A 21,254-nucleotide genomic window follows, 5' to 3' on the forward strand; every position below is an offset into this window, starting at 1 on the left:
TTCTGTATTTCCTTAATTTGTGATGTTTTTACCATATGTTTGGTACTGCATGGTTGACAGGGGGCCTGTTCAAACCTTGATTTACCTCTTCCAACAACAATAACAACAAAAAGCAGCAAAGGCCATTCTAGGAGCTTTGTCTAAATATGCACTGAAGAAGAACATGTGCTTCTTAAATGCAATGTGTTTCTATACATGTGTCATGGAATCAGAGTGTGAAATCTGGACAGTGGAGCTGAGGGAATATGCAAGAATCTGTTCAGTCTTGAAAATGCATTAACCACTGGGGTGGACCACAGCAGGTGTTTGGGGGTGCCTGCAATATGGAACACAGGGACCAGATAGTAGGATCATAAGGCGATAGAATGTAATCCTGAAACTGTGTGATACACCAGTATTAGCTAGTCCTTTTTTTAAATAGCCTGGAATTATTCTGTGACCCTTAGGCTAAAAACTACTTGGTTCTCATAGTTACAGGGTTGAATAATATGATATTTTTGAAATAATTTGCGCTTGGTCTGTTTTCTTCACGTGTTTTTCAGGTTTGTGACCAGGTTTATTGAGCTGGATGGCCTGAGCTGTTTGCTGAATTTCCTGAAGAGCATGGACTATGAGACCTCAGAGAGCCGTATACACACATCCGTTATAGGGTGTATCAAGGCACTGATGAACAACTCCCAAGGACGGGCTCATGTCCTGGCTCATCCAGAGAGTATCAACATCATCTCCCAGAGCTTACGAACTGAGAACATCAAGACCAAGATTGCTGTGCTGGAGATCCTAGGGGCCGTCTGCTTGGTACCGGATGGACACAAGAAAGTCTTGCAAGCAATGCTTCACTACCAAGTCTATGCTGCAGAAAGGACAAGATTCCAGGTATAGGCAGCATACTTTGCCAGAAATATTCAGTATGATGCACCTCTTTAGAGAATGATTTTTATAATGCATTTATTGCAACATTGCTAGGCAGTAAAGAGGCATTCTTTTTCATTTAGATTTAGAATGGACTGCTTCCTCAGATAGATTATCATCAAGACCTGATCACTTGTGATTAATGCTAATTTAAAATCTCATGTTTTGCCTTAAAATTGGATTTTGCTCTGTTAAATGAAAGCTGCTAATCCATTCATACCTTAACTTGATAGGATTTCTGGAGCTCTATTATTAGTTTTGTCCTAGAAGCGGAAGCCACAGAATTTCAGGAGCCTCTATCCTGATTTTGTAGTCCATTATTGAGTAATGCAAGAGGTGTAGATTAAATAATCAACAGTGGAGGCACTTAAATTACCAGTTATTAATCACTTGTGGATCATCACCATTTATCAATTGTTGGGTCACATATGTATTGCTCATTCAGAGCACAAAGGGGAAACTCACTGAATCTCAGAGACCTTGAGGTAGGTGAGTAGATCATTGACAGGTTTTTATTGTGGATACTGCTGGCTGCTGTTACAATATTTCTCCTCTTACTAAATTGAGCACCTTCACAAAGAGATATAAAAGAATTTGTTGCTGTGTATAAAACTGTAGCTCCTAAATATTGGGGTCACCTCACCAATATATGGTTCTTTCTCAGGTGAAATGATAAGGATGGTGGTTGGCCAAGAGGCCCTGAATCCTGGTTTCTGTAAGCTGTTATTTCCTGCTACCTCCACAGCTAATGCATTGGTGGATCTTGGGCTACAACGAGCTTAAGAATGTAAAAGTGAATGGGAAACAGACTGTGCTCATAAACAGTAGCTGCCAGTGTTTGGCATTAAGATCGAATGTACTGTGGGATTCAGTGGTTGTGACTCTGACCGGAGACTGGGATGCAGGAGATCTTGGCTTGGTACTAACCAATATATGGCATTGGCAGGCCCACCCCTCTGTGTGGACATGACCTTTTGCCTTGGTTGTCTGCTTAAACTTTATGTATGTCTTTGATGTGCAAGTATGATATCTTATAATGTCCAGTGTCCTTTGAGTCCAAAATGGTAGGTCCTTTATTTCAGTTGAAGATGCTTGAGGCTATTTCAATACCGAGAATAGTAATTGTTGTAAAAGTTGGAAGGTGAAGGGATTACAGTTGCAGTCATAAGAATATGTCCCTATTCTTTAGTACAGCAGTAGGGCAAGAATCACTGATGCAGAAGACAGAAGCAGAAAAATAATGTATGTATATGTACAGAGATATGATGTGCAGTTTAATGTAGAGTGCATATTGAAGAGAGAAGGGAAAGGTTTAAACACAGCTTGCTCTCTAGTAATTAGGTGAACTGAGGAATCCTTTCTGAATCAGTCTGCCATTCTTGTTTACATTGGAGACAGATAGGGGTAACCTCACATGCGTGGCAAAAAGCACTGATAACTCACGGCCCTGGCAACAGTCATGCTGCCATGTTAATTTGTTGTCCTTGTTTGACCAAGTGATTCTGCTTAATAAATCTATATGGGAGATGGATTATGATTTTACCCAAGTGTCTCCTAGTTGTGTGTTCTCTCTCTCTCTCTCTCTCTCTCTCTCTCTCTTACTGGTTTAAAATTTAGTAGATAACTGAGATAAGTCATTGCCGGGTCAGAGTGTGGTAACATGGGTCTTGCTGTATAGCTGAGCCTTTGAAGAGTCTCATATAATGATTTGCAGTTGCTTTTGTAAGTCTGGAGAAACTTACTAACTCTCACATTCACAAGAGTAGTTTATATAAATGCTTGCTTTTGTCAAAATACTTTTCCATAGAGGGAAAAATGAAAGGTGAATGGATACTTCCTCTTTTTTCTTCTTAAACAACCCTCCCTAACCCCCAGAATGATTTAACAGAAGGGATGTGTTCTTCTTTGTTAATTTTTGAAGCTTGTGTCTAGGAGCTAGAATGGGATTTTCCTCTACACTCTCACCATCAACTTGAGTTTAAACAGTTTTTCTGATAATTTTGAAGCAGTAGAGGTTCATTCAGAGACTCCCCCTCTCATCCATCTTCACTCATCGTCTTCCAACAGAGAGACAGTGGGGTATTTTAAATGCTGATGAAACAAATGTGGTCATGGTGTCCCTTACCTTTTAGTGGAAAGTTCTCTGAGACTTTAGAGCTTGTCAGTTAAGACAGTGTTATAAATCTTCTGTCTCTTGCCTTTCAAATGTGCAGCTCTGTTGTCCAACGCCTGTCTCTCAAAATGGTCTTGCAGCTCATTGTCAAGGAAGAAGCATCCACTGTAACTCCACCATGAGAGGCCGTTTCAAGAAAGGGATGAGTTGACGATGTTTATCCTATGCCATTACTATGAACATCAAATATGTAGTGTGCAGTGCAGTGGAGTAAAGCTAATAAAAGCCTTTTTTCTCTGTCCTGATCCTGAGATGTAATCTTTGTAACCCAGATTTTGCAAATATCTGGAGAGATCCTTTAGGCTTCAGATTCAGCTCTTCTGGGAGATGTTTCCTGTCTCCTGAGCAATTAGCAGCATCACTCAGTATATAGACACATCTGAACAGTTTAGAGGTTGTAGCCTTAGGTTGACTGTAACTGGCCACACATAATCACTGTTATGTTGAAAATGATCTCCAACAACTGGGAATCTGGCTGGACCGAGAAACTAAAATACTTCTTGGGCTATGAAGAATAATAAAAAAAATGAACAGAACAGCAGGAATGGGAGAAACGTACTTTGAATGTGCAGAGTAGGAGTGAATTCCTCTGCCTCTATGGTTCTTTATTGCAGAGTGATTCTGATGGGAAAAAGAAAGAAAGAAAATGTGGAAACTGTAAAGTCTCTGCTCAGTGTTTCTCTAGATCTAGCTCCAGAAGACAGTGGCCTAACTAGAGAGACAGCACCCAAGAGGAGAATAATTTCAGATTCTCGGTTTTGGAAGCCATACTCAGTTCTTCTGAAGTAGGAAAGGTAGGGCTTTCTGGAAACTGTCCTGAGTTCTGTTTTACTGGAAAGTCTGATAAAATAACTTACAGGTAAAGCTGACCTGTGACATCACCAGCACAATTGGTGATCTTCCTTTTAGTTGCATTCCGGACAACAGCAGTAGATAATGGTCTTCATTCCTCTCATCTCTCTCTCTATGAGTTGATCCTTCCTCATCTGTGAATGCTGGTACTTCATTTGGATTCTGTGGGTTTGGATTTGTTTTCCCTTCTGACAGATTGCAGATCGTATTCTCCCCACATCATCTACTGTGACCAGCAGTGTCTTCTTTGAGGAGTCAGGAGGTGAATGTAAAAACACTGTTCAGGAACTATTTTTTCACAAAGACAAATTGTTTTCTTCCCCCTGCCCTTCTTGTAGGGGAATATCATAGTGGTGAAGAAAGTTTCGGCTGGGGGGGCTGTCTGTTTCCACTCCTCTTTGTAAGAACAAGGAGGCAAGGTTCAGAATTATTTACTGGCAGCCGTCTAAAACTTGAGCTCCTGCATAACTTGCTGCTGACAGCTTTGGATTGGAACATGGATTATTTTCTATTTGCATGTGCTGAGATGTGGTGGAGTACTGTAGAAATCATATATTTAACATGGTACCATAATGCACTGCATGTTTTAGTTGCATGTCATAAATTACAGCTGCTCCATGTAAGTGCAACTCTTGCTACCTGCAATAGCTAGCCTAACTTAGTCAGAGGCACCAGCTGAATTAGTAGAGAAAGAAAGTTGGGATTTTAGATACAGTTATTATTTTGCTTGCAGTGGCTCTGTGCTGATATAACTCCTCTGATTTGAATAGGAAACATCAAGTTTTATACTAGTTTATCTAAAATCCAAATCCAAATTACAGCAAGATTCCTGAGTGATATAAACAGTTGTAACAGTTGTCCCAATTAAATTAACTAATGCGCTAGGTTGTACTAACTGAAGATTGGCTTACATTACTTCTAATTGTGCTAAAATGTTTTGGAAAGGATGTACTTCCTTTTTACTGTGTGTTGTTTTTTTTTTTTTTTAATGTGAGTTAATGGAAAATATAGGCAGAAATTTTATGAATATGAAGGACTATCCTCTTTAATTTAATGAAATTTCATGTTTGGCTCTGAGTAAAAACCCCAATGTAAAATGTTGCTTTTTTTTAAATTGCCAACATTTTACCTACAGTGACCTTGACTTCAATTATCAGTCCAGTCCTTAACTTCAGAGAAGAGTCCCTTTACAGCTGTGGGAGTTCCTCTAGAACTTGCTCTTCATCTTTGTTGAGTCTTCAGATTTCACTCAAATGAATGTGTTTGAGTACTACAACCTCACCCTGTATCTCCACTGTTCAGTTTATTCACAGGCATATCATCTCTTTCTTGACACTTGCAACTTTTATACTGCTTTCCTTTCAGGGTTCCATACTTTGTGTCCAAGTTTCTTGTGTTTACTTGTATGACCAATCCCATTTTCTCATGTTTGTCATAGCTTCTTGCCTGAGCTGATCTCTTTACCTGCTTTTATCTTTGACCCTTCTTTCATGCTGCCCTTCTGCTTGGAGTAACTTTCCCATTAATGTCCAACAGAGGATCTATAGTTCCTCTTTTAAGATACTCCTGAAAACCAGCCTCTTCAGAAAAGTACTCCATCTTTACTCAAATACCACAATAATACTAAGACATGCCTTAAATCTCCTTCCCAAGGCAATCTGGAAAAGCTTTGCCTGCGCTTCATCCAATTTCTGCTAAAATGTGCTTCTTCGCCTGCAAATTCTACTCTGCTCCTTAAAGAAGCAAGACAAAAGAAAAATTTGGAAAATAAACCCGTAAAGCAGAAGTGGCAGAATTAATAAGATGAGTTGTCTCCTTGTCCTTGCTTGTATTCTTTTCTATCTGATGTATCCTGAGGTGTCTCCTTGTCCTTGCTTGTATTCTTTTCTATCTGATGTATCCATACTTGGTACTAGAGTCATTCTGTCACTGGCTTACTGTGTGGCCCTGAGAGAGTTACTTCATCTTGAGTTTCTCAGGTGCCTTTCTTGTGAAAATGGAGGTCTCTAAAGTGCTCTGAAAATCCGGAATGAGGAGCCTTTTATCTCAGCATTGTTCATGTCTGCATTGCCTTATTTATGACTGATGTTCTATTTATGATTATGTTTCTGAAAGGGGCACAATCTCTCTCTTCCCCAATTTGTTGCCCTGCTGATTATTGTTATGCTTGCTGCTTCCCCTCCTTTCTCCTGTAGAGTGAATGCATTATGTTTTGACATTGTAAAATTTTGTACTTTTTAACATGCCCTGTTTTGAGTCAAACCAATGTTGCAAAGTTATGATGCTGCACTGGCCCAGAAAGGTATTTTAGGACATTCCAGTGTCCTTCCAACCCAGCTTGCTGTCTGAGATGCCTACCCAATTGGGGACCCTGGTGGTAAGGAAGAATTTTCCTTTCAGTATTGAGTGAAGCCAGGTGTGAGATACTGACTGAAGGGAGCTGATTTGACTTGCTGGCCAAAATACTAGCTGGGCTACTTTGGGCAGAGCTTTCTGGTTTTCCACCACAACACACTAAAAGTTTTGAAGGTTGAGGGAAGGAATAAGGGAAGCCTGATATTGTCAGTTGAAAAGGTGGAGATTAGGAGCATTCCTTCCAGAGCCCCATTGCCTTGGTTTGTATTAAACACCATCAGTACAGAGCATGATCTCTAGAGACAGATCTGATCAAGTTGGAATTGTAGGAGAGGAGTTAAAAAGGAACAAATTAAAATCCTATATTCCCACTTGATTTGCTTCTCGCTCTCAAGGCTCATCCAAAGCCTTTTGAGGTTTGTTGCATATTGAATGAAACCTTACTGGATGTCAGTGATGAGGAATAATGGGATTAAGTGAGGAAAGTTTGGCTTAAATAGTAGGAAAAACCTTTATAACCATAAGATCAATTAGGCCACAAAGCTTGCTGCCAAGAGGTGTGGTGAAATCTCTTTCACAGGAAATGTTCAAGTGAAGACTTGAACCTCAGCCATTTGCAAAGCATTAGAGATACTGGAATTCGGCCACAGCGTATGGGTGTAGACTCTGATCTTTAGGAACTGTGTGACCTTATAGTGTTTCTTTCTAGAGCTGAACAATTGCATGAGGATGCACTGCTCTTCAATTAGCTTAGTGCAACCAAGGGTTTTTGTTGCTCTCACCCTGAATTTTGCTTGGCCTCTCTGCATTCTGCTCCTATTACAGCCTTCTGAAATAGGGGATAGAAAGCTAGTCAACATCCTTCAACCTGTCCAGATGCTGTGTCTGGGATGATGTTGCATAGGTTCCAATGTGTTCTCAAAAATCTTGGAGAATATATGATAGAAAGGAGGCCTGTGAAGAAAAAGAAGCCAGACGTTAACTAAAAGCAGAAAAACAATTCAGACAAACAATTTTGATGCTTTTATAATAATGGCTACTTAAGTCTTTCCAAAAAGAAATAAGTGCTTTGGATTTCAGTGTCAAATATGAAAGTAATAGAAAGAAATTCTCTCACTTTTTTCACTTTTGCTTATTTATTAAGTTGAACAGTATTTTTACTGGTGAATTTAAAGAGAGTCTGCTCCTTAAATAGACTCCTTAGATTGAGTCATATTGTCACTGTCAAAGATAGGATGCTGGACTGGATGGACCATCAGTCTTACTAAGCAGGACATTCAGTGTGTTTTTATGTAAGACTCATTCCTACTTCTAGCAAAATGTGTGAAGGGTAAGTGTTTGGCTGTAACATGACTACTGGGAAATCATGGATTTGGTCAAAGTTCAATGCCAGGACTAGAGGCATTCACAGGTGCCAGCTGGGCAATTTAGAAGATGCAAGAAAAAGTTTATGGAATCAAGCTTGCAGTGGTGGTGAAGAAAAACATATTATGCTCAGGTATAAGAGCAGTTGGCAGTAGCAGTGTTTGATGACTCAGAAGTTTTTTGCATAAAAACAAGCAAAGAATCACATGAAGCAAGGATACTCTCCCTGCTTCTAGAGACATACTGCCTGCATGGTGATGTCCATTTTCTACAGGAAACAAGACAGACCTATGAAACTGATGACTAGCGTGGGAAAGATTTAGCTATGAATGAATGCTTTCAGTAGTCAGGGACAGAAGGCTGACTAAAGGAAAATGAACTTCCTTACTCAGCATCATAGCTTCAGAATGTTATTTAGGTGGATCTGCTGGGTTGAACTCTAACAAGCTATTTTTGTCCTCCTTCTCCTTTTATGGCCAAGACTTCTTTGGAAGAGTAAAAAGAATTCTGACATTTCTAGTGCATCAGCAACACATATATCTGCGTGCGAGATGCACACAATTGAACTGGCAGATCCCAAGTGGAATTTGTTACTCTTCCAGTGAGGAAAATTATTCTTGGACTTATGAACTGATCAGAGAAGATTCACAGTCATCAGCACAAAGCTAGAAGTAGAGAGTTGCCTTCATGGCTAATCAGTTTTGTATATGTAAACTCTTCAGTAAATATTCAGGCAGAATTGGTCCTCACTGAACTGTATAAGGCACATGCTACTGATATTAATTGTCTAGTCTTTTTCTTTTTTCTCTTCTCTTCTGTCTCCCGATTTTCACAAGACTATGGTAGCATCTCTATATGTATCATTCTGTGTAGTGTTTACAGCCACCCACCCATCCCCTGGATATGCCTTAATTTCTGGGGATCCAGGAGTATGTAGAGATTAGGCCAACAGCATGTCTGTGCTAAATACCCCCAGCTGTTTGTTTAATAGGGAGACCTAACATGGAAATTTGGACTTAACTGCACCTCCACTTTAGCTTTGTAACTGAACTTCTTAGCTCTAAGAAGTTTAGAGCTCTATGGACAGGGGATGTTCTTGTTAATTGCACATCCCTAAAAGGAGCTTGCCAAGATTAGGTGATTGCTTTACCTGAAATGGTTACAAGTGAAGCAATGAGGAGAAACTGTACATCCTCCAAGGCCCAGGTACAAGTTCTGTTCCTCAGGCAGCACGGGATTCTCTCCCCACTGTATATACAAGTGCAGTCTATTCTGCTGACATTCAAAAAAATAACAAAAATTACTTGAATGTCATGAGTAGAAAGGGTATATGTATCCGATGATGTTTTTCTGCGTGTATAAACTCCCTGTCATATTCTCTGTACAGAGTTAACTGACTGGGAAGGGCTTCATTTTGCAGCCTTCTTAGATTATGTTGGCACAGATTTTAAAGGGCATTTGCTTTTTCTCAAATAATAGCATACTTTTGAAAAAAGTTTTTTTTTTTCATTAGGGTCATGTGGGCATTTTATTTTTATCACTATTCTTCATTTGTTTATTGTGGCATGCCCCAAGTTGCCAAGACCCTTGCTTGAAAAAAGTTACTTCTTTAAGCAACTATATAGCAAACTGTTTGCAGATTCCATGAACAGTATGCAAAATGGTGCAAGGAATGAGATGATATCCTTTAACCCAGCCTATTGTTCTGTTTCAGACATTGTTGAACGAGCTAGACCGAAGCATGGGGCGTTATCGAGATGAAGTAAATCTCAAAACAGCCATCATGTCCTTTATCAATGCTGTTCTGAATGCTGGTGCTGGTGAGGTGAGTTGTTGCCCTGGAAATTCCATCTAAAATGTTGTTCTTCAAGTAATTTACCTGAGAAATAGCTAGCAGATTAAGTCATAAATCTTGTGTTATTGAGTGGATATAGTTTGTAGAAAAAGGATGAATTTTCAGTATCAGTTGAACTATCAGTGTCTTTCCTATTATTTCATTCCCAGGCTCTTCCAATATAACATAGACTACTGTATTAAGAAGCGCTTCCATATTATTCTGTTCTACTTGCTCTCTTTCATATATATGAATATGCCTTATAATTCAGCATATTTCTCCTTTTTTACTCTCATTAACCCTGTGCCACTCTGCCAGTAGAGTTGGTCAAACAACTCCGGAACATCTTAAAAATATTATTGTTGGCAGCGTGGGAAGAGAGGGGGACAAAGTCCCACTCCAGATTAAGGACTGAAGATCAAAGGCATGACCAGATCCCTGAACATAAAATTTGGGGTGCAGTAGTTGGAGGAAGGGAAAGAAGAAATGGTTTGCTTTGTTTTTTAATAGCTGCGAAGCATTTTCCTCTTGATTTCAGCCTTTTAAAACACATTTTGGTTTACATTCAGAAATGTTTTGAAACATTTTAACTCAAAAAAACCCCAAAAATTTTGATTTTTAAAATGTCAGAGTGGGACATTTCAGAAATTTCAGTTTGCTTGTTGCTTTTATTCATTAATAACACTTCCTTTTGAGTCTGGACAATAGTTTAAACTGATTTAATTCATTGAAAATGTTACTTTTGGTATACTGGTATTTTTTTGGTTAAACAACAAAAGGCAACAAGCTCATAACAGCTCTGTCTGGCAGTGTCTATCTGCAGCAGCCCTGTAAAGCCCTACTGAATGGGTGTCAAGTTTGCCAGAGTATATGCATAAAAACTAGGAGGAAATCTGCAATACTGTTCATTTGTAATCACGTGGAAGATCTCTAATTGACTAGCAGGATAAACACTAATGACTTTTGGTCTTTGTGGAACAACATGGAGTGTTCTTACCAGATGCGTGGAACTCATTCTAGGCACACGAGGATTGCATTTTAAAGCAAACAGGCAAAGGCCTTAATTTTTAGTTACTTTAGTTTGGGAGGGTAGGATTATTTAGAGACATTCGGAATAAGGGATCACGGAATGTGAGTCATCCTGTGAATTGAGTGTCGGGATAGAGGATATTAAAAGGGAAGAATTGAGGTTTTAAGCAAATCTTTTTAATTGCATTAAAACTTTTTAATTACATAAAAAAAAAGCTTTTGGAACCTGTTAAGTTGTTTTTTCCCACTCCTTAAGGACAATTTGGAGTTCCGATTACATCTACGATATGAGTTTCTAATGCTGGGAATTCAGCCTGTTATTGACAAGCTAAGAGGACATGAGAATGCCACACTGGACAGGTAAGACACACTTTCTGAGAATAGTCATTGATCAACAGAAAGTTTGGGGGAACATTTGAGTTTCAGGTTTAAGCACAATGCTGCCTTTCTCCCTAAGACTGACTTCCTTTAGAAAGCAAAAAAGAAATTTGTCCTTCAAACTAAAATCAGCAGATGAAGTAGGAAACATATATACTAGATTGGCAGTGGCTTTGACAAGGAGTTCCTGAATTGTTTTTATTCTATCCTAGGAATGGCTACCAGAGTGAAAAATAACTGTTCTAATTCTTTGTCACTTGCAGCAAAACTGGAAAAAAGTCTGACCTGATAGGAGAAAGGGAAACCAGTATTTCATTGACTTTACTGAGCCTGAGTGCATGTGGTCAAAGTGCAGGTTCTGAGTTTTCAAGACTTTTTTTTTTTTTTATCATCAACCTTTTTTGTGATCTAGCTTGTACCACAACCTCTCAAACAGTGGCACTGGCACAACTGTAAAAGGAGAGGGACCTGTGGTGGGCAAAGTGGTAGGAATGAGCAGGCAAGAGAGTAGAATGAGGAACATCCTCAAATGGCATTGCTGCTGCACAAAATGTAACACTGAATGGCAATTGAAATTACTGTGTTAAGTTATTCACAAAATAAATGCTTTCTCCACTGCAGCGTGTCTGTATTAGGGACCCAGGTTAGTCTCACTAGCAATTCCATATTTTGCCACATTAACTGAAGCTGGTGATGAGCTTAAATTAAACCTTTCACAAAGCTACAAGCCAAAGTAAACTTGGAACAAATGACCTGAGCTATTTGACTGAGATACCTCAAGAAGCTAAACAAGCTGATGACTTAGCAGGGAGCCTAGGAAAACCCATTTGCTTAACAAAATGAAGCCTTTTAAGGTATAGGAATGCCTGTTCCTAAGCCTGCCATGGCAGGCTTATCTTCTGTATCTGCACTAAGCTCTGTGGAGAGGGGTTGACCTGCTATTGTGCTGCTACCCCTTACTACTCTATCTCCATTTTTTTCTATAGATCAGGGCTGATCTGCAGGGACTAGCTAGATAGAAGTGTCAAGTTTGCCAAAGCATATAATGAAAAACTAAGGATCAGGCCTATGCCTGCAGCTTTCAAGGCATCAACCCTTGGGATTTTTTTCAAATATCCAGTGTCAAGAGCTGTTACAGGGTGACAAATTTTGCATAAACACCAGGTTAGCGCCTGTCATAAATAGATACCTTGCATCTTTGAGCAGGTAGAGGCATATACCTGTATAGTAATGCCACAGGAAAAGACTGTGTGCAGTTGTGTATATCTACGGCTTGCCACAGAGTTGCATTTGGTAGTGTTACTTTTGATCTACACCATTGTAGCCAAGAAGAGAAACTAGCCCATGGGCCATCCCTAGTCCTTTGGCTGTTAACCAGGAGCATTCAGTAGGAGCTTAGGGGCACTTGTGGATCTCACAGATCATAATGATAAGGATGATACGGAGGTTTGAGAGGACCCCAGATGTCTGGATTACATATACTATATGCCAAGTCAAGACAGGGGAACGTGCCACATCTTCCCCCCCACCATCTGGTATGCTCTAGTCTCCATGCAAGGGAAGTCCAGGTGCCATGGTCAAAGGTGTCTCTCACCAGATGCCCCAGATCCCACCAGAGGCACGTAGGCAAATGTAAAGACAGCTATGAACCCTGTTGTTTAACTAAATCCATCTTTGGTCTGCTTTGTAAAAGAAACAGATTGTTAATGGTTTAACATATCTGGTTAACAGGCATGGTGTGAACTTTTTAGAAATGTATTATCACTGCAGACATTGCATCCCTTTCTTCATTTTATAATCATTTTTAGCAGCCATTACCTCAACACTGTGCCTTAGCATGGGGATTAAAGAGCTCTTGTACCTCAGCTAGCCATTCCTTTCGGCCTGTCATTGGCCCCCGTGAATTGCCTTACAGACATATTCCAACACTTCATGTAAAAAAGACTTGCCAATTTCCAGGTTGTCTAACTGGAAATGAGGTGTTACTACTTCTGCAGTGGCAAGTTTACTTAAAGTCTGAATTATGCTGTGAACATTGGCGGTTTTGTTTTTGTTTCATTTTTCCATTTTCTTTTAGGCACTTAGATTTCTTTGAGATGGTCAGAAATGAAGATGACCTGGAGCTTGCCAAGCGATTTGACCTGGTGAGTTTTCTCTGGAGTGCCTGAACTTGCCAAAGCTGAACCATCTGCTTTGGATCCTTTGTGCAACTTCCCCTTGTGTTCCCTGAAAGCAACGATTGGCTGTGGCTGCTCAGAGTGGCTGATGCTCTAGTTTTTACTCTCTCTTATTTAGCAAGTAGGGTTCTGTGATGTGTGAACAATGAAAACAATGAGTGCAGACACAGCTTCTGCCAAGTATGTTTGACAAAGACTTATTTCTTTTGCTTGGCTGAAAGTTCAGGAGCAGAGGAGGTTCTCAACACTGCTCTCATGTTCTCGATCTTGATGATCCAGATGCATTCTAGATTTGTACATCCCCTTTACAGGACTATAGATGAAGCTTGGGCTCTTTTCTGATACTTTATCCAATAGATCCCAGGAAACTCTCCTGAAGGTTGTCACCTCAGAGGTTGTGGAGAGGATGAATACTTTGAAAACGGTGGAGTCTGAAAATGAGCATACAGCAAGGGCAGTTTCCACAACCTCTAGCAACAAGAATGGACTGTAGGGCCCAGAAAAATTGTAGTTTCCTCTTTTTCCATGACTGGCCTCTGCCACACACCAATACAGAACATCTAGCCCTTCTCTGCTTACTTTCTGCTATTTGTGCCACCGCTTCTTAGGACCCTAATGTTTTGTTTGCTTCAGAAAGCTCTTGGTGGCTTTGCATGCCTCCCACCTTTTCATCCCTTTGGGGATCTTCTCCATATTGGAGTATGGATGGCAGTGCTCATCTCAAAGTTCCATGTGCCTTTTTTTCACTGGAGCTTACAGCTGGACATTGCAAGAAACTCTGCAACAGTCCAGCTGCTGGAATTTTGTCTGTCTCTGTTGATCAGACCTTTTGCTGTGCCTAGTTTTTCTCTCACTTTTTTTTTCCCTGCCTTCCCTCACTTCAGATCCACATTGATACAAAAAGTGCCACTCAGATGTTTGAGCTGATCAAGAAGAGATTGAAGCATACGGACGCCTATCCCTATTTGTTATCTATCCTCCAGCACTGCTTGCAGATGCCTTGTGAGTACATCACTGTTTTTCAGAGCAAGGGGTGATGAAGAAATGGGGAGCTTTGGTGTATAGGTAAGGGGTGACAGATACCAGGATACACATTTTATTTGTCTTCCATTCAGATCTTGACAGTGGCTTAAGAGACTTGGTATCTGATGCTGATTCTAGCCAGCTGATTTTGTTGCAATATATAAAGCAGCAGTTTGGCCTCTCTGCATTTGCAAATAAAATTGTGTAGCTGGAGGCATTCCAATTAGTCACTGACAAAGCTTTTAATGGCTTTAAATTAGAAGTTTTAAAAAAGAAAGAGGCCTTGTGCTCTAGATCAGGGAATTCCCAGAAACAGGCACCATTTTGAAAGTTAAAATGCAGTGAGGAATCTTCTTTGAGAAACAGTACAGTAATGAAAGCTGTTCTGTCACTGGGAAATTCTACAAGAAGTCTTTGGGCTGCTATCTCATGGCAATGCATCAGTGGAAGGCTGCTGGATACAAAATGAAAAATAACACTGGCATTTGTTTTCAAGAGAGATGATAGGAATCTACTTGGTAACTGTCAGATAAAATAATTCAGTCATGCTTCCAGAGTGTAGCAGTCAAACAAAGGCACAGCAAGATCACCACAGAACTATCTGCCTTAATCTTGTTAGGCATCAGGAGCTGATTTTGGTTACTTTCAACCATATTTGAGCAGTCAAACTGAGGAACTGAGAAGGGGACATGAGGGAGATATATACTGTGGTCTGCTTTTTCAGGAGGTAGTGTGATGTGTCATCAGGCACTTGTTAGATTCAAATACTGCCATGCACAAATTCAAGCAGTTGTTTGTCTAATTGATCTCATTGATACTGTTATTTAAGACGATACTTAGGCTTTGAGCTATGGATATTGACCTGGAATGTATGGTGGCAGAAGGGTCAAATCCTGCTAGGCTAGGACAGAATTATACTGAAGCAATTTTAAAGAAGTTGAAGGTCTAGATTATAAAATTCAGGGAGCTAAAGTGAACTTTACATTTTTCTGGCTCTTCTGTTTGCTGTATGTGGGATCAGTCCCTTTTGTTCCATTTCTGTCCTTTCTCTCCACACTTTTTGGTCATGTTTTTATGAGTTTTCATGCCAGATGAGTTTCATTGACTCTCGGGTAACTGAGTATGCAGACAGCAAATCTGAGCCTTTTTGCAGTGCCTGGTCACAATGTTACCTAGGTACCAAAGCTAAATATCAAACCCCAGAAAATACCAAGTAACAGGCAGCACAATGAAATCACTGCAGTAGCTGGTTTAAAGTGTAAGTTAAAGCTGATCTGCCAGAAGGGTCCCACAGCCTGAGTGTGCGAATTAGGCACAGATTTGCATATGCCTGTCTTGTGCTGTTTTGATATGCCAGGTGTTTGTGCATAATCTGCTAGCACAATACAGAGTTAGGTCCTGTGTTCTATGACTTACTGCTTACGAGATTTAAGATGGGAAACAGAGAGGAAGTAATGCCAGTCTGTTGGTAGATCTGTGCACTTTGATGTGAAAATGGAAGATCTCATGAATTGATCTTTTTCCATACAGGCAAGAGGAATGGAGGAAACTTTCAGCAATGGCAGCTGCTGGACAGAATACTCCAACAAATTGTTCTTCAGGATGAGCGAGGGGATGATCCAGATATAGCTCCATTAGAAAATTTCAATGTCAAAAATATCATTAAAATGTAAGCTGTATTATTGTTTATTTCTGTTATACATGTGTTAAAATATAAGTATGCAGATATTTAGCAAGTAAAATATTGTGGCTGAGGAGTTTCTTGTTTTAATTACAACTCGTTGTCGTTGGTTAGTCTTCTAAAAGTTTCGTTCCAAATTACATCTTAATCCACCTGTATTTTGCAGCGAAATCCTTGCCTTTGCCTTTTAAGTTTCATTTAGATATTAAGCTGGTTGAGGAGCAGAAAAAATACCCCTCATAGTATAACCAGGCTTCCCCATGTGCCTTTCTTCTCTCAAAATGTTGATGAAAGATTTCACTGATATTTTCAAAAAATGTGATCATCTCTACTTAGATCTCATTCCTTACTAATGAGCACATACTTTAGAAAGATTTCAAATAGTGGATAGCAGCCCCCATGTAAGGGGGACAACCTTTTACCGCTCTATGAAATGTCTACATGTTGTCACCTACAGACTTGGCCAAGGGCTCTACCATTATTTTTCCCGTAGAATGCATCATTTGAGAAGTCTAGCTACATGAGCTGGCTCTCATCTCAACTCCCCTGTTCTCAGTCCTTTTTTAGCCAAACTTTTGGATTCTGCATCCCATCCATCTGCCTCTGCAGGTAATTCATGGCCCATTACCCTTCTGAATTATCCACTAAAAAGCGCATTCTCACACAACATAAACCTCATATAAAATCAAATTCTCTTGTATTAAAAATCTTACGGTCCCTCCTGTTACAGACATGAGCCAAAGTCAAAACTGATTTCTCATCATGGAGAAATATATTGGTGTTGATCTTTCTCTTTGTCTTGATATCTAGGTCTTCCTGATTTTCCATTTCTACTTTCATAGCTACTCCTCATTTTGCATATCTAATCAATTCCCAGTGTGCCCTGCATATTTTCTGTCAGTAATAGGCAATAGCTGTGCCAGTATGAGATATGAGCATTGCCTGGTAACTGATATATTACCCAATAGATAATCATCCTCTCTCCTTATAAGAAAGAAAAATAGAACGACTAAAGTAGAAAAAAGCATTTTAAGGGTATTAGTTGACCACAGGAGAGCGTCAGGATTTTTCCCCATGCCTTTCTTTAACCCTTTTTAGGGCTTTGAGCGTAAGACATCACCTTTATAATATTAGCTGTTGGCTACAATAGGGATCAGGGTCTGGAACCAGACTGACCACTGGTATGATTCTGTATAAACTTGTGAAAATCCATCCGGTTGCCTTTTGGTGATCGCTATACATAGTGTCTGCTTGCCCTCTGGGCTGGTTAGCTCAAAACAAATTTAAATGATCTGATTTAATCTTTCAGGCTGGTGAACGAAAATGAAGTCAAGCAGTGGAGGGACCAGGCAGAGAAGTTCCGGAAAGGTGAGTATGCTCGCTGTGTTTGGGGAAGCCAGAGAGGAAGATCCTGATTCAGTCACAGAAAGGCAGGCAGCAGAGCTGGGCAGAACTCACGGTGCAGTCTTTTCTTTCATGGACTAACCCTGCTTGCTTTCTTCCAGTGCATTTTCCTGTGTCTTATGCTGATCAGTTTATGTGGTTCATAGGACAGGGTTTCCCTCAATCCTCACATGAAGTGATTTCACAATCCAAGTGAACCTTAGGCACCACTGTTTCAATGTCTTGATCACTGAAGATCACTGTCAAGACAGTTAGGCTCCATTTTCGTTTCCTTACTCTCATTATATGCCTTCAATTGAACGAACAGATTTATGTCAGTTTTACTCCAGTGTAACTTATGTCTCTTTGGGTACTGTTCATGAGCTTTGTTTCATCAGCCCCATTTCCCTGTTCCTCCTAGATCACACCGAGCTGATGAGCAGGCTAGAGAAGAAGGAACGGGAATGTGAGACAAAGACCCAGGAGAAAGATGAAATGATGAAGACACTAAACAAAATGAAGGACAAGCTGCAGAAGGAATCCTTGGAGCTGCGCCAGACCAGAGACCAGATGAATGACCTGGTAGCTCAACTTAATGAGTTCTCGGTATGAGACTGGGATTCTTCCTATCCTTGTTTAAAACCTGCTAATTAGCAAATGATGAAGAAAAACACATAATGAGTGAAAATCTTTCTGTGACCTGTACAGAAGAGAGCCTGACCAGACAGCCACAAATGCAAATGCTTAGAAGCTGCCTAGACTTTCAGTAGATACCGTATTACCTGAGCAATTGATATAGAGTGGATAGAGCAGGAATGGACTATCCCATTCCTTCTCCTCAGCCCCCATTTTGTGACATTTGAGACTTGCTGAGGTACATGTGCCCCCCTCTAGCCATAATTTTTACCGCTGAGTGGGTGCAATAGGTGGCCCTGATTGTTATTCTAGTAGAATAGAGAGAAGTCTCACAGATATGAAAGTAAATTTAGTGGAGGAACAGGACCCATGTCATGCCTCAAGAGGATCTGCACTGCCTTGAAGCTCTGCAGAAGTGACATTTGCAGCTGCTCTCTCCTGCCTGGTGCTGCTTCTGTCCTCATGGTGTGCCTGAGCATTGACTCACCAGGACACAGCCCTGAGCACCTAGACACTGTAGAAAGCAGGATTCATTCCCTCCTCCCTTCTCCCACTTTGTGTTACTGGGGCCTTAATCACAGGTATTCAATATTTCAAACCCTAAGGCTCAAAACCTAGGAGTTCAAAAGTTTACAAGATCGAACTTTTTTTTTTCATACATAAGGAGAAAATAATACATTTTGGCTTCTTTTACTAGCTTTCTGTTTTTCTGAGCCATTTATGGTTCCTTTTTTCAAGCTCTTCTCCACAACTTCAAGGGCTTGAAACTTTCTCTTAAATGAAAGCTGAGATTCCTCCCTTTATTGCATGGCTTTGAGTGCAGGAGGTTTTAAAGAAAACACCAAATATTTTGAGACCTGTAATAAAATCACATCAGCTGGCAACATGGAGTTATTGTACCTTTTAAACTGTTTGCTTTCTTTTTCTATGTGCTTTTTATGTTCCAGCAAGGTGGCAGCATTTCTTTTCCACCCCCACCACCACCCCCTCCTGGTGGCCCATTAGCTTTGTCCTCTTCTCTCATGTCAGAGAATTTGCCCCCACTGCCACCACCTCTGCCTTTCTCCAGCTGTCCCCCTCCTCCTGCTCCACCGCCTCCTCCGGGAGGACCTCCTCCCCCACCAGGAGCACCACCTTTCTTCAGCATGGGGATGTCACCCCCTCCAACAACCACCTTCAGCAGCAGTGGCACCAGCCTGAAGAAGAAATCTATCCCGCAGCCTTCACACCCGCTGAAATCCTTCAACTGGGCTAAACTGAGTGAGGTAAGAAGTTGTGGTACTCTCAGCAATTAATTTACTTGCCAAGTGTAGCCCAGTGTTGACCGATGCCATGAAGCGCAAGGTGACAGAAGCCAGTGATTTAGTGGCTTTTAGTGATCAGTAGGTGTTTTGAGGGAGTTTCTCCAATTCTCTAGCAGCGCAGCACATCTTTCTTGACCAAGGTGCAGGTTAGATTGATCTGCAGTAAGTTTGGGTGTACTGTTGGTTCGGCACAGCTGCAGCGGGACTAAATGCTGTAAGCCAGAGGCAGACATCGCCAGGGTTGGTGTGCCAGAGCTGCCCTGATTTGTGCATCAAGGAAAATGAAGGCTGGAGCCAATGTGGGCAGAACACAGTGAGAAACAGCTCCCAAACCAGTCTCCTCTACCCTGGCAGAAGCAATTGTTGAGGAGGGGATGGTAACCTGTTTCTCCTCACCATTCATTCATGGCCATAAGGGAAGCTGCCGTCTTGCAAGGTTACTGCTCTGCATCTTGCGCATAAAACTCCAAATTGGCAATAAAAATGGAGGGTTTGGATTCCTCCTGTTGCACACGTTTTCTGTTACCTTAGTCGCCTCTCCTGCCCCTCCACTTCTCTCTCTTTCTTTCTTTCTTTTTTTTTTCCCTCCACTTCTCTTTTGGTCTTAGTTTTTGTAACTGATTTAGAAAGAAAAAAAGTGTCTGTGTTGAGTTTGGACGGCTGCCTAGAAACCCAGGTTCTCTTTTAGACTGAAACTCACCCAGGGCCCAACTCAGGCATTTGGAATGAGTGTCCAGGGACCTCTGGAATGCCACAAGAATTCTCTCTCCCCCTCTCTCCTTTTCTTTAAAATAAAGTGAAGTGAAATATTTGCTGCACCGTCTGTGCTTGTCTGTCAAGACCACGTGGGGGATGTGGGAGAGAATGTAAGAATGGGGATTTATTTTCCTTTTCAGAACATGGGACTTAGTGCTCTGAAGAAAAGAAATAATAACTAATGTATGTATATATATGAATGTATATGAAAAAGAGAAAGTCACAGGTGTTTCTGTTTAGCCTAGAGTAACTGTAGGCTTATCCTGCCCTCTGGTTAGGAGTGAAGGCAGCTGTGCTAATAAAATTGAAGGCCTGGGTGGTGAAGGGGGTAAAAGATGCTGTTTTGAGGAAGGCAAAATAGTTGGAAAAGGGGCATTAGAAGGAGGGATTTTCCTTTTGGAGCATTTGTCAGTGACAGTGTTTTGACCTAATAAGGTCTCTGCAAAACTGCAAAGGTTGTGGTGCGGACACTGCAAAAGCAGCTTGCCCTGTTCTTTGGGGTGCACTTTGTTATGGGATTATTTAATTCCTCTGGCTGCTGGAGGAGGCAGTGTGTTTTGGCCATCTTCATCAGTGCTTCAGATTCCGTGCTTCATTCCTGGGCATATTCTCTCTGGATATATGAGTTTGAGTTCTCTGAATGCAGAGTCATGGGTAGGTTGAACGGCTTTATAGTGCACTTTGTTTACATTGCAGCATTTCTGCTATATTTTTCCTGAAGCAGTCAAAGTAGCCATACATGAATTAATAAAGACTCACAATGAGCATACCAGCTGGGAAGGAGTGCATGTGTGTAGAGTAGTCATCATACCTCTAGTTTTCAAGCATGGAACACTGAGGCCTGGAAGTATGGTTTAGTATTGTTGCATTGTTTTGGCAGTGCTTAGCTTCCAATTTACATGAATACAAGCTTTTCCCTCAAAAAAATTTTGATAAAAAAATGTATTTGACACCATGTATGTGGTTTTTTATTATTATTATTTTTAAGTACTGCACCAGTTAGCAGAGAGTTCAAGAGCATGTCTGCACCATGCAGCATAGTGAAGTGCAGTGATTCAGCTCCAGGCTGCAATCAGGTCAAATAGCCCTTTTATTCATCTCTTAGGTTGTTTGGACCATCCTTCTTAAAGCTGGGTCTCTGTTCTGAGCTTTGTTAAAGAAGTGTAAAGATGATGTAAGAAGTGAGCTAGCCCAAATTAGTGTGAACCCCTTTCTGTCCATGTAACCAGCCCATGTCAAGTCAGAGAATGTTAAGAGAACCTGAGAGAAGTGCGGACAGGGCTGGGTGAGAGGAATTTGTTTGTGATACATTTTCTCAGTAGAGGAATTAAGGCTGTTCTGCAGAACAATTCATATGACACCTTTTTTTCCAGTATTAGTATTGTCTTTGGAAAGA

At 40.7% G+C, this 21,254-nt stretch overlaps 1 protein-coding gene across 5 annotated transcripts in view; it reads left to right on the forward strand.

The window, feature by feature from the left end:
* Positions 1-21,254, forward strand: part of DAAM2 (dishevelled associated activator of morphogenesis 2) — a 210,268-nt gene that overhangs the window by 140,105 nt on the left and 48,909 nt on the right. For all 5 annotated transcript variants that reach the window (XM_026121182.2, XM_064509538.1, XM_064509539.1 and 2 more), the window contains 9 exons: positions 543-876; positions 9,372-9,482; positions 10,777-10,880; positions 12,976-13,042; positions 13,960-14,077; positions 15,629-15,767; positions 17,089-17,147; positions 17,584-17,768; positions 18,746-19,063. In XM_026121182.2, coding sequence (XP_025976967.2) covers positions 543-876; positions 9,372-9,482; positions 10,777-10,880; positions 12,976-13,042; positions 13,960-14,077; positions 15,629-15,767; positions 17,089-17,147; positions 17,584-17,768; positions 18,746-19,063 — 1,435 coding nt within the window. The remainder of the gene's footprint in view (positions 1-542; positions 877-9,371; positions 9,483-10,776; positions 10,881-12,975; positions 13,043-13,959; positions 14,078-15,628; positions 15,768-17,088; positions 17,148-17,583; positions 17,769-18,745; positions 19,064-21,254) is intronic.

The sequence above is a fragment of the Dromaius novaehollandiae genome, chromosome 3 (genome assembly GCF_036370855.1).
Source record: "Dromaius novaehollandiae isolate bDroNov1 chromosome 3, bDroNov1.hap1, whole genome shotgun sequence".
NCBI classification, from domain to species: domain Eukaryota; kingdom Metazoa; phylum Chordata; class Aves; order Casuariiformes; family Dromaiidae; genus Dromaius; species Dromaius novaehollandiae.